The sequence below is a fragment of the Tamandua tetradactyla genome, chromosome 1 (genome assembly GCF_023851605.1).
Source record: "Tamandua tetradactyla isolate mTamTet1 chromosome 1, mTamTet1.pri, whole genome shotgun sequence".
Classification (NCBI taxonomy): Eukaryota; Metazoa; Chordata; class Mammalia; order Pilosa; family Myrmecophagidae; genus Tamandua; species Tamandua tetradactyla.
In genome coordinates this window covers 164,209,141-164,222,075 of record NC_135327.1, presented here as the reverse complement: position 1 = coordinate 164,222,075, position 12,935 = coordinate 164,209,141, and the positions used below count along the sequence as shown (strand labels likewise).

The window sequence follows — 12,935 nt, the reverse complement described above, 5'->3', positions numbered from 1 at the left end:
AGAATTGGGCTTACAGAGAGAGAGAGGCCACAGCTGAACAGCGAAAGAGGTTCTCTGGAAGAAACTTTTGGGCATACCTATAAACCTATAAGTAGGCTAAGTTTCACTTATATGTACATAAACTTCACAAGAGCAAGCCCAGTGACAGGGTTGTGGTGCAGGTATAGGCACTGGTAGGAGATGCTATCATGGTGCCTGTGAGCATGGGGTGTGGGGTAAAGGGTTGTAGAGGTGCAGTACAGGGTCATGGGGTCAGGGTGCAGCTCAGGCAATCCTTGGAATACAGAAGCAGGGTGCAGCATAAGAGATACAGTGATAGGGCATGGTGGGAGGTGATTGGGGGGCTGTGTGGATGCATGGGGACTGACATGCAGGCAGGATATGGGTGGGTGTGTGGAGCATGGGGGTCATGGGTATCAGTGTGTGGGTAAGGGGCACAGGGAGGACAGGGCACAGGTGTGTCCTTGCACAGGAGGAGGGGTCCAGGGGGATTGGGATGTTTATGTGCAAGTATGCAGGGCGGGGCACTGGTCTTAGGGGTTACGAGACATGGGTCAGAGGTAGGTGATGTTGGGTAGGTGGGGCCCTGTCACGAGTTCACAGGTGCAGGGGGTCGAGGGGTGGGGCAGGGGTACATGTGTATGCAGGGTGGGGGCTGCATGGCACAGATGTGCATATGAGCAGGGGTGAGGCAAGGGTGTGCATGTGTGCAGGGCAGGAGAGTGGGGTGCAGAGATCAAGAGGTTAGTGCATGGATACTTGAGTACCTGATGGGGAGGATATGACTAGCACGTGTTCAGGTCTATGGGGTAGAGGCCCTACTGTGTGCAAGTACAGAACTCAAGGGCTGTGGGGTGAGACTGCGCCTGTGTGGGCTGGAGGTGGGTGTGGCCCAGATGTCCAGGATAGCGCTTGCCTGGGCTGGGAGGCCATGGCAGGGGTGCATGCATGTACGCGTCTCGGGGTCTGGATGCTGACATATGGGTGCAGAGAGCTCAGGGGTGGCATAGCAGAGTTGTCCAACTGTATGGGCTGGGGGCAGGTGTGGCCTGGGTTTGAAGGTGAGAGCCTGCAGCTGAGAGATGCAGGTGATTGACTACAGGGGGCAGGGAGGGGAATACAGTATACAGGGCTGACCGGTATGTGGGTCTCAGGAAGGGTGGGGCGAAACTGCATGCTTCTGGGTGGAAGAGGCAGGTCGGGCTGGAGCAGGCATGCACACATGGGGGGTGGATATGGGCGGGATACAGGGTGGGTGAGGTGTTAGGGTGGGGGCACTTGGACCATGGTGGGGAGGGCTGGGTGACAGAGTTCGGGTATGTGGGGTTTGGGGAGAGTCATGGGTTGCAGAGCCGGGGTGGCGCATGTGAGTGTGGAACATGGCTTGACATACTTACTAGTCTCAGTATCCCTGTCCCTGCACTCCTGAGAGCTCTGGGCCTCCATTTGAAAAGGGGCGCACTAGGCTGTTTGCACTAGCTGGATGGTCTCTTGTTCTCTGTCTCAATTCTTCAGCTTTTGCAACCAGGGCCTCCCTGTGTGGTGTAGAAGACCTCCCATGTCACTTGCACCCTGGACTTGCTGGCTCAGTCATTTTTCTGTCACTTCTCTACCTGTTCATTGGAGCAGGGGTGAACTTGACTATCCTATTCTGCCATCTTCCTGGAACTTCGGTGATGTAATTTTATATGTTACCAGGCAACCTAATTTTTAAATTTTCTTCAATTCTGTTCATAGCCCAGATATAGATGGAAACAATTTGGACAGTTGAATTCAATTACTATTAAGTGTATTGCAGTAAAAGCATAAAGTTCCAAGGAAGTTTAGGGTATCAGTAAGAATATAATTTGAAGAAATAGAACATAGAATACAAACTGTAAAAGGAAGAAGATAAAAACAGGAAAGTCCTAATAGATATGAAGAAAAATAAAAGGAAAGGTTCTATACTAATGCAAAATGTTATTAATAGGGGAATTGTGGAGAGGCATATATGGGAACTATGTACTTTTTGCATGATTTTATGTAAACCTACAATGGCTCTGATAAAAAATAATTTGAAAAGTAAAAGGGGCAATGTATTGGTGATTACTATGAGGCCATGGAAGTAGTAATGTAAGAATGGTAGATCAAGCAAGCTAGAAGAAATCAAAGGGTAGAATGTCTGAATGGTAGATTTTGGATAGAATCAGGACAGATTTGAATGCTGACAAAGTCTGGACTGTGAGAATGGGAAAGGGTGGAGAGGTAAGTAGAGAAGGCCATTGACAATGAAGCAGTCAAGGAACTGAAAGCAAATATTGGCTGAGCTGTCCATTTGGACATGTAAATCATCCAACCTAATGACAAAAGTTAGGGAATAGAATAAGTTTGTGGGTCATGTGCCATGATCCTACTGGATGAAAGATGGTGTCCAAGAGTTTGTCAGATGATGTCAAAGAGGATTGCATGAGTGCCCTAAAGTTGGGGGTTTTCTAAGAGGATGAAAATGAATGGTCTGAAGGCAGCAGTAGGGAACAAGGAAAGCAAGATGTTGAATAACAGCCTCTACTTGAGTTGGCTGCAGGGGATGTTATATTCTCAGGCATGCTTCAGATCAGGCAAGAATGTAGGGAATATATAGAGAATTTAGGGGATTTTGCCTGCTAATGACATGAATTTCTAGAAACCACAGTGAAAGAACTGGAGAGGAGCAGGACTGTGGGGGGCAAGTAGAAATCTGGTACTACAGGAATGAGAGCCCTTGTGGCTTACTCATTCGGGGGAGGAATTTGAGGCATGGAAGACAGCTGGCTTACAGTAAGGGCAAGATGAACACTGAGCGTGGGCAATGGTTGTGGAGGAGTGGCTAACTTCTAAGAACTCCCATAAAGGGCTATGTGAATGCAAACAACTTCTGTAATAGCAGTATGCAATGAAAATTCTCATCATAAAAATTTTTTAATTTCATTTTATGAGTTTACATTACAGTTTGTTTCCCATAAGGGCCGACTTAGGCTCATTCTTCCAATTAACAAAGAATTATTGAGGACTACTGTGTGCCCAGACAGTGTTCTAACAGGTAGGGTACACGGCAGGAAACATAAGAGAAGACCATTATTGTCCTGGAGCTGACATTCTGTGCAGAGAGTTGGAGATAGGGACAGTTAAACAAAATATAAATATACATATGCTATAGTTAAGTTTCTATGAAGAATCTAAAATGGAAAGATGTAGTAGAGAGTTTGTAAAGAAGGATTTTTTAGATTATGGTATTGGTAAAAATGACATTAGAAAATTACATTTCTAATATTTATATTAGAAATATAAATTGGCCCTCAATATGTATTTTTTGAATGAATGAATGATTTACTTTCCCAGAAATGGAGGTTGAATATAAACATACTAGTGTTTATGGATTTCAATAATAATTAATATATACTGAATGTTACTATGATAGTAAGTAATATGACAAATGAAAGCTAAGATTCATAGACAGTAAAAAATCTTTAGCGAAAGATTTTTTTTCCTTTTTTTTTTTACATGGACAGGCACTGGGAATCGAACCTGGGTCTCCAGCATGGCAAGTGAGAATTCTGCCACTGAGCCACTTTAGGGAAGGGCTTTGAGTAGTTACTCATCCGTTTAAATTATCTTTATGATACCTCCCACAACTGGAAACTTTTTGGCCATCGTTATTTTGGATGAAGAACTGCATGGACCTGATCATGGACCTACTGACCCTGTAGCCTCCCTCTTATAAAACTCCTCACCTGCAAGAGTATGGGGCCTGTGAGATCAGGGTCTCCAACCTCGATTCCTAACTTAACCACTACTTTGATCTCTGTGGGTTTTTCAGACTCCCATTGGAGAGGAAAGTCTGTCTCTACAAAAGAAAAGCAGATTCCTAACACTGTCTGGACTTACATATGGGGGTGTGGAAAAAGGGCATATTCTTGATATGACTTTGCCCCGAAATTAACAACAGATTAATAAAAGTAATTCATAGAAAATTATTGACCTCAATACTGGTATTCTTGTTCACAGACTGTCAAATAAGGTCAAGTTCTCTATAAATTAAAGTTATTAACTGAAATTAAGTAAATTGCATTTAGTGCCAAGTGGGAAAAAAATACATTATTATAAAGAAAAAAGTGTAGGGATTTTAAAACAACAGAGATTCCAAATGTAATGTGCTATGTTAAAAAATTCCTCAATGACTCTCAAACTTTTTAACACTATCTCTAGTAAAAATATATTTATCACAACTTGGTACAGGCATACATGATAATAATAATGACAATAATAATAATAGCCAAGACTTAGATAGTGCATAACTGTTCTACACACTTTATACATTGACTCATTCAACTTAGCAATTCTATCAGAATAGATATTATTTCCATTCTGCAGATGAGGAAAATGAAGGTAGAGAGTTTGACTAAACTCATAATGTGAATATGATTGCATGTAAAGTAAGAAGATTAAAGCTAAGATATGTAGAAAGTATAAGTTTTGCTTAGACTAAAGATTTGCATGTTTTACTGGTCATCTACTTTATCTGTAATCATTACAAATACCACCTAGTAGTAGCCAATAGTATTGCTCTATTGCAACAACTTCCAGTAGGATTACTGCTTGAAAGGCAGGCAGATTGAATAAATCTGTATAAATACATTTATAATGTGTATTTGACATTTGTGTGGAAATACTCAATTCATTCTCTGTACTTTGACACATTTTTAGAATAAGCAAAACAATTAACGCAACTAAATTAAAAAATAAAAATATAACAAGATGCACATTTTGAATGTGAGTACAAATATATGAAACATTAAAATTATACAACTTTCTTTTCCAAAATAGCTACCACAGTATTGTCTTTCCTAGCATTAAGTAAAAAATATATTGCATTAGTTGAACTTAATGTATTGAATTATCCATTTCTGTAACACTGTAGTACCTGATGGTGTCAAATTCCTTTTTCTTTAAGCTTTTGTAAATTGTGTAGATTTTTGTCGACTGATTTGTACAGGAAATGTTCTTGCTTTCCCACCCAAATCTTTTAAAATAATGATTCTTTTTTTCCTATGCTTATACTTTGTGAAGTGTCTCCCTCTCTGGTAATTTTAAGTTTATATAAGTAGACTTTTTGATAAAAAAAATACCTATAAGAATTTTAGCTAGTATGGTTTAAATTTAAAAAAAACTAAACTAAAGTTATGACATTTCCCCACATTCCCCTTCTGTTTCCATTAAAACAACGAAGTGCTTTAATAACAACAAATGAATTACTTAATCTTTATTACAACTTCAGTTTTTTCGTTTATAAAATGGGAATAAAAATCCATAAAGGCTCCCTACAGTGGCCCTGAGGATAATATGATAGTTACTAATAAATTTTAAAATTATTTAATACCATAAAAATGTAAGGTAAAATTAGCATACTGCAAGGAATATACACAGCTTACTCTGGGCTAAAGACAAGAACATGACTATAAAATTGATGATGTTAGTAGTTTGGACAGAATGAACAGAAATTTAGTGAAAATTAGGGGGCCGTGTGTCATTGAAAAACCTCATGAATTATGTTTCACTTTTAAAAAATATGCTCAATATGATTTCATTATCTTCTGACCTATCTAATAATCTGAACTTTTTTTTTATGTTTAGAAGTAACCATAACATTTTCAAACTTGTTTGGTATGCAGTCACAGGATGTTCAGTACCTGACGGAGAACATCTGGGCATCCCAGTCAGCTCTCAGTGCCTGGGACGATCTCAACGATTTGGTCATGGTCAGATGGAATAAGTCCTTGGAGTGGTCCCCCTGGAACTGCATTCTTCTTACTAAGGATGAAGGGGTTGCCCACCTCAAACTAATGAATATTGAAGAGGTAAGAAAGTCAAACTTTGTTTGGGGAATTAATTTAATCATCGGATTTATTAGATTACTTGACTGCCTTTTATAAATTTAAATATTTATTTAAATACTTAAATTATGCATTACATGTAAATACTAGATTAATAAACATAAAACTCATGCATAGCAGTAACAAAATGTGTGGATGGTATGTATGGCAGATATTAAAACTGAAAGGAAGCTGAGGTACCTGAAAGGTAAAGATAAGAGATTTAAATATCTTGCAGGTACCGAAGTAAAATACTCCCTCCTAATAACCTGTTCAAGCACAGAAAATAAGTTAAATCTATCATTGCAATACTTTACAATTGTACATATTCTTTTCTAAAATTATTAATTTTTACTTAATTCTTGATTACATTACTCTCTCACTAAAATATAAGTTCAGTCAGGGAGGGATTCGGATTAGTTTATTTGCCTCTAAATCTCTAACACCTTAAACAGTGCCTGTCATAGACTAGGGGTTCAAGAAATATTTGTTGCATGTTGCTATTATGAAACCCAGAATCTATTCTGCTTTGATTCATCATCATGAACCTCCCTAAAAGCACATTAAATTCTCAAATTTTGCTCAGAATTCTTTCCTAAATGGCAACCAAAGTGTTGGAGTATGGTTCTGAGGTCCATTTTTTCATTTGCTTCCCAGTAACCAGGAGTGGGGAAAGCACAGCAAAAGTTAAAAACCACTGAATTTCAGTAACTTGCAAGATGCAATCTGTAAAGCAATTTGAAGAACAAAGTTGAGGGGACCTCATGGATTCCCAGGGAGCTCTATTTACACTAAGCAAGCCTAGGATCCCAAGAACTGACTGATTCTGTGCCTTCTATTGATTAGATTGCTGTACCTTTAATTCCATGGAAGATGTCAACTAAGAGAAAGTAAAAAATAACTGTATATAATGGTCATTTTGAATATGCTGTCCTGCCTGGTTTCTTTTCATGGGGAAAGTGGAGAAGATGATGTAAAGGGGAGAAACTAGTTAAATTTTCAGCTTTTTGAATAGTTTTTCAGTAGAGTTTTGAGAAATTGGACTAAGAAATAATCCATTCTAGGGACTGAAAGAAAAGGCAGCCAGAAATTGGAGCTGTGTTAAATATTATATTTAGTAAACTAAGCTACTTCATAAATATTTAATCACTGGAAATATAACCAATACTAACAATATCATTTCATCTACAACTTTTAGAGAGATTGAAGTTCATTCCCATAGCTGATATTCCAGGGCTTCTTCAATTAATCTACACAACTCCCTTTGTGTATTTAATCAAATTATTGCAGTATCAAATTAAATGTTCTATTCACATGCATTTCTAATTTCAGGATGCCAATCTTATTGGATTTCTGTAAATAGAGCTGAGGTTCTAAGCAAAGAACTAGGACACATTTGCATTTATTTTGGTTTGGGCTAGTGCAGTCCTTTAACATTAATATTATGTCTGAAGCATAGTTTATGTCTGTGGCAAGATACAGCATTTCTAAAATTCCCTTACATGATACATGAAGTTAAAATAATTTTGACTTCCTTCCATCATGATACAAGTTAAGGAAAATCCTGACAAAATACTCTGTAAGGGATGGTGGACTCCTTCCACTCAAATAAGGAACTAATTTAAGTCTCGACCTCCTAACCTGGCCCACATTTCCCTGAAACCACAGTATATGCTAACGAAGAATTAAGTTTACTAGAATATGATAGGTGCTTAGGGTATTAAGCTTACTTGACTGATCCCCCCCTATAAGGACAGTTTGATATGCAAGTAAAGAATTCAATGTATGCTTATCTGTGATGGGTCAAGTATGACACTTATTTGATTAGGCCCTTCCATATAAGGGCAGTTGGATATGCAAATGAAGGATTCAACATACCCTAATCTGTGATTGGGCAAAAACTAAATGAATATGATAGTAAGGTATAAAAAACTAGCTTTTCCATTGACTAGTTTCTGATACTAGATTGTAACTTCTAAGTAGCCAGCCAATGATGAAGCAGGCGAGGAACTCCTTTGTATTATGGACTAAGGTAAAAGGAGCCTGCACCCTCCCATTCTTTGCACTCGGTTGCTGCTTGTTCCTGTGAGTGCTATTCCTCATAAGAAAGAAATAAAAGAGCTTTTGCCATATTGAATGAGTATCTGCAGAACTCACTTAAGCTGGTAACACTGAGCTGGTAACACTGTTCCGTACACTTCTGTTCTTTAAACTGTAAGTAAGGCAGGTAACTCATAGTGTATACATTGGCCAGAGTAGGAACAGAGCTGAAGGTTAAAACCCAGTTTTGTCCCATCTCTGTCTCTAACAGATCTGTAAGATATTGGACAAATGATAAGTTTCAGGTCATCAGTTTCCTTATCTGTGAAACATGGGCATTGAGAACTGCCCTGTTTGCTTAATAAATTAGTTATAAAGATTAACTAAGAACATGGAATTAGTATTGAGGATTAGTGCACCCTTGGGTTTGAATTCTGGCTCTACCACTTACAGGCTAGGAGAAGTTAGGCAAGTTTGTTAACATTTTCATGACCCAGTTTTCTCATTTATGAAAAGGGGGTAATCTATAAAGTAACTCATTATAGGACAGCTTTGAGTGCTTCAAAAGACCATTGTTTAAAGCTCTTGGCATAGTGTTTAACGTGAAACAACTTAGATAGTAATTATGTTTATAAAAACACTTTTAAAAATGTGTGGTTTATTCTTAATTATCATAAAGCCAGTATATTATTGTTTAAAAAAATAACTGAGCAGAACAAAAGGATGTAAAGTAGGAAACAGAAAGTCTCCTGATATCTACCCATTTCTCCTTCCCCTGGTTCCAAGGGGTGACTACCATTTCTTATGTATCATTTATTGAAATCCTTCTAGAAGTTTTCTGTGTGTGTGTAAAAATATGTAGTTGTCATTTTGTGTGTGTGTGTGTGTTGCACGATTGGTTTTCTGTTAAATTATTCTGCAACCTGATTTTTGCTACTTAATAGGTCTTGGATAGTTATATCTTTCCATATTATCTTATTCTTTGTGAGTTACCTATTTTTCCTTTGTGTGTATGTACCATAATTTGCTTATCTCATCTTTAATAATTGATTTGTGGCTCTATAAGGGAACTTTGAAAACTATAAAGTGCTTTATAAATTAATAGTGTTTTGCAGAAATGTGCTAGTTTCCCTTGAATGAAAGGAATTTGATCTTGTGAAGGGACTTTTAGTGAGCTTGTCTTACTCCTGGAAAATAAATTTTAAGAGGAGGTACAGGTAGTATGCATGATTTGGTTGAAGAGAAAGGTTGGTTGAGGTTAATAAAGAGAATAGATAGTATTTATTCATTCAATCAGGATTTACTTTTGATTGTAGCAGATTCTTTGCTAATTGCTTTTGAGAAAATATAATGAACTTAATTCTTCATTATTTCAGCCACATTTGGGTTCAGCTACAAATAACAGAATAACCAGCTTAAATGACTTAATCAAATGAGGGCTTAGTTTTCTCATGTAATAAAAAGTCTAGAGGTTAACGGTACCAGCGATAATATTGGAGCCTCACAATGCTACAGGAAACCCAGAAACTTTAACTTTTCCCTTAGCCGTATTTAACTTTTAGTTTTTGGTCCCATGGAGTCTTAGTGATAGTGTTTCATCTCCTGCATTACATTCAACTCCCAAGCCTGACAGAAGCCTCACAGTTCTTGAAAAATAAGACTACTTCCCTTAAAGACTCCTTTAAAGAGCTTCGTTGGATGCTTTACCCAGCGACTTCCATATTTGTGTATAATGGCCAGAAACTTGTCCCATGGCCACCCTGGCTAGTATGATATGCTAGGAAAGCTGGGCACATCTAGATCTATACAAGATCAGGCCTCTAAATACAAATGGAACAGAGGATGCATAATGGGTTGGCAAATAGCAGTGTCTGCTGCTCTCATTAAAAACAGATATTTAGATATTATGTGGCATTGTTATAAAAGGAAATTCAAAGTACTGTTTTGGTTCCAAATAGACAAGAAGCCTTAAAATGAATTAAGAACAAATAAAAATGGAAAGGTATAAGATTTGATAAATGTAGGAAGGTTTTTTTTTTTAATGATAGAAGAGAATCAGTGAAGGGACTTGTAAGGTAGGAAAAGGAGGTAGTAAAATGAGTAACCAAAGAAAAGGTTACATTGTCACAGCAACAATTTTTAGCTCTGGGCATATGGAGGGAAGGACCAATTTTAAAAAAAAATTTGTAATTTGATTTCTGTATCACTATTGCAGTAGAATTAAAGACATAGATTTAAAGAAAGAAATGAAGTAACATGAACATTCATTTAAATATTGATTAAGTAAGAAAAATACTCAGTTTTAACTGTCAAGGAGTTTTTTCTATCATGGAAGAGACAAATTAGTGAAAATCAAGGTAGAATGAACTTAAATATCACACTTTAAGCATAGGAAAACTGATTGCAAAGTACAGAGGAAGTATGGATTAGTTTGGACTCGAAGAGTTCAGGGAGAAAATCAGCATGAACCCAGGAAGGTGATAGACAAATTGGGAAAAAAGTTTGTTCTTGGCTGAAAGAACTGATGTGCAAAGGCAATGAGGCATAAAATTGTTTTTACCTAGGAAAATATATCCATGGCATTAAATAGAACATGATTTTCTTTTTTCTTTCAGGATTATGAACCCATGTTTATTCACAAGATCAAACACAAACACATCCTGGCTAAGAACTATTTTTCTCAGATTCCAGTTTTTACCTCATTTCTACTTGATGACCCTGAAACAGATGACATCAAAAAGAAGTATCATACAGACACGTCACCTAAAATTGTAGAATCCAAGAGTCCCTGTTCTTAGAAGGCCCAGGAGTATTTGCTGATGATTAGCATTTTTATCCATTGCTAATAGAGTAATACAATATGGAAATATAATTTTATCTTTTTATTGATTTAATTGTTGTTTGGTTTGGTAGTATCATGAGTTGCAGGAAGAGAAAACATCCTTATAAAAATGTTTTATTGTTAGACAGTGTTAAATTATATATTAGTCAGGGTTCTCCAGGGAAACAGAACCAACAAACAGGAAATATCTATAAATAGTATAAGATTCTATAAAAGTGTCTCATACAACTGTAGTGATTCACAAGTCCAAATTCCTTAGGGCGGGCTGCAAGCCAGCAACTCCGATGAAGGTTTTTGATGAATTTCCCAGGAGAGGCTGGCTGGCTGAAGTATAGAAAAAAGTTCTCTCATCTGACTGCTGAAGTCCTCCCCTCCCCCTTTAAAAGCCTTCAACTGATTGGATTAAACATCTCTCATTCTGGAAACACTCCCCTTAGTTGATTGTAGATGTAATCAGTCATAGATGCAATCAACTGACTGATGATTTAAGTCCACCAGATGTCCTTGTAATAACAGGTCAGTGATTGTTTAACTAGACTACTGGGCACCATCATCTGGCCAATTTGACACATAAACTTAACCATCACAAATTACAAGAGAGTTTTGTTCTGAAATTAGTGTTTAAGGTAAAGAGAATATTTTATTTTCACATATTCCTAAATCATATTTTAATTCAAATTTCATATGTATTATAAATGCATAAATTTAAATGTATAAAGTTAAAATTCAACATTAACAAAAAACTAAGCTTAACTTTTAACCTAAGTAATTTATTTCTGATGAAATGTAGTCTTGAGAAAATAGTTAACACAGATGTAAAGAAACATTTTAGAATTCCTTGACTTGAAAATCTATACAAGCATGATAAAAGACTTTGACTTTCAGAATAGAAGTTTGAATCTTCTCTTTTTATCTTCCATTTTCACCTTCCAGTCTCTTCTCAAAATCCCAATGCAATAAATGAAAATCTTTATATGCAGGGAAAAAAAATCTGCATTCCATGCTGGAAAACAGGGTAGACAGCGGAACTTTTCTCCTATGGGAGAAATACTCCCCTTGGGGCATTGGTAAAACTCTGTAAGAAGAATAAACTTGTCAAATAAACTGTAAAACTCTCTCCCCAAATAAAGCAAAGGAAATAACCTTGACTACATATATGTCAGGGACCTGGCATATTATGATGAACAAGAGTGTTCATTAAGATGAACAAGGGTGTCAGGATCCTAACAGGAAGTTAATGGCACATTCAGTAGATTAATTCAAGGAGAGCTTATTTACAAAAGCACATATTATAAAGTGTGGACGATATGTGGGGAAACTAAAGGAATAGTGCAGGAACCCAGGGCTAGTCTCAGAAAAGCTGCCATCAATTTGAGACTCAAAGGAACCCCTGGGGATGGAGAGGTTCTGGGAACCCAAAAAAAGAGTTTAAGTAACTCACTCTGGGAAGAGCAGTAATGAGCACCTAGCAGTCAGCCCTGGTGATTTCATGGGCCAGAGAAATAATTACCCTAACCTTACACTCTCCTGTTCTCCAGTTGCTTGTTTGGGTTTCCCATTGGCTAAACCCAAAAGGAAAGCAGAAGAAATAGGTGTTTGTTGACACCATTCATACAATTTCAGGACAAGGAGCAGGGTGGATAAGGTGAGAGGGTCTAGAGGGACAAATAGAAGATATTCAACCAGAGGGAAAATATTAAAAGTAATGCTATTCTAATAAAAAGTTTCTGTTCTACAATACTGAATCAGGATTAAAGGAAATGGCAGCCTCCACAAAATTGAATCAGGATTAAAACATGGCTTTTCTGGGGTACATAATGCTTTGAAGTCAGCACAGGGAGTAAGGAATAAATAGGCAGATGGGGTAAATAAAGGACTTAGAGAACTCCCCAACTGCCCTAGAAATGAAAAAGCTGATTACAGCTTTTGAACATAGGAATGGAAGACTTGTGGAGTAAAACTGAGAGAGGTGGACCAATAATAGTTGAATCATATATGAAAAAGGGCCAGGGTCTTAATGAAAGGTTGAAGAAATAACCACAAAGGGAGAAAAAAGTAGCTCACCAGCAGAGGGACTTTCCCTAATAAAAATCAACTGTCCTGGGAAACACTTTTCCTAGTCCTACTGAAACTAATCCAAAAAGTCACAGCAGAAAGGATTAGAA

General features: G+C 37.4%; 1 protein-coding gene across 3 annotated transcripts in view; it reads left to right on the top strand.

The window, feature by feature from the left end:
- IQUB (IQ motif and ubiquitin domain containing) overlaps positions 1-11,363 on the top strand; it is a 135,568-nt gene extending 124,205 nt beyond the window's left edge. For all 3 annotated transcript variants that reach the window (XM_077120413.1, XM_077120499.1, XM_077120341.1), the window contains 2 exons: positions 5,688-5,873; positions 10,544-11,363. In XM_077120413.1, the coding sequence (XP_076976528.1) occupies positions 5,688-5,873; positions 10,544-10,726 (369 nt within the window). In that variant the 3' untranslated portion in view covers positions 10,727-11,363. The remainder of the gene's footprint in view (positions 1-5,687; positions 5,874-10,543) is intronic.
- The last annotated feature ends 1,572 nt before the right edge of the window (positions 11,364-12,935 follow it).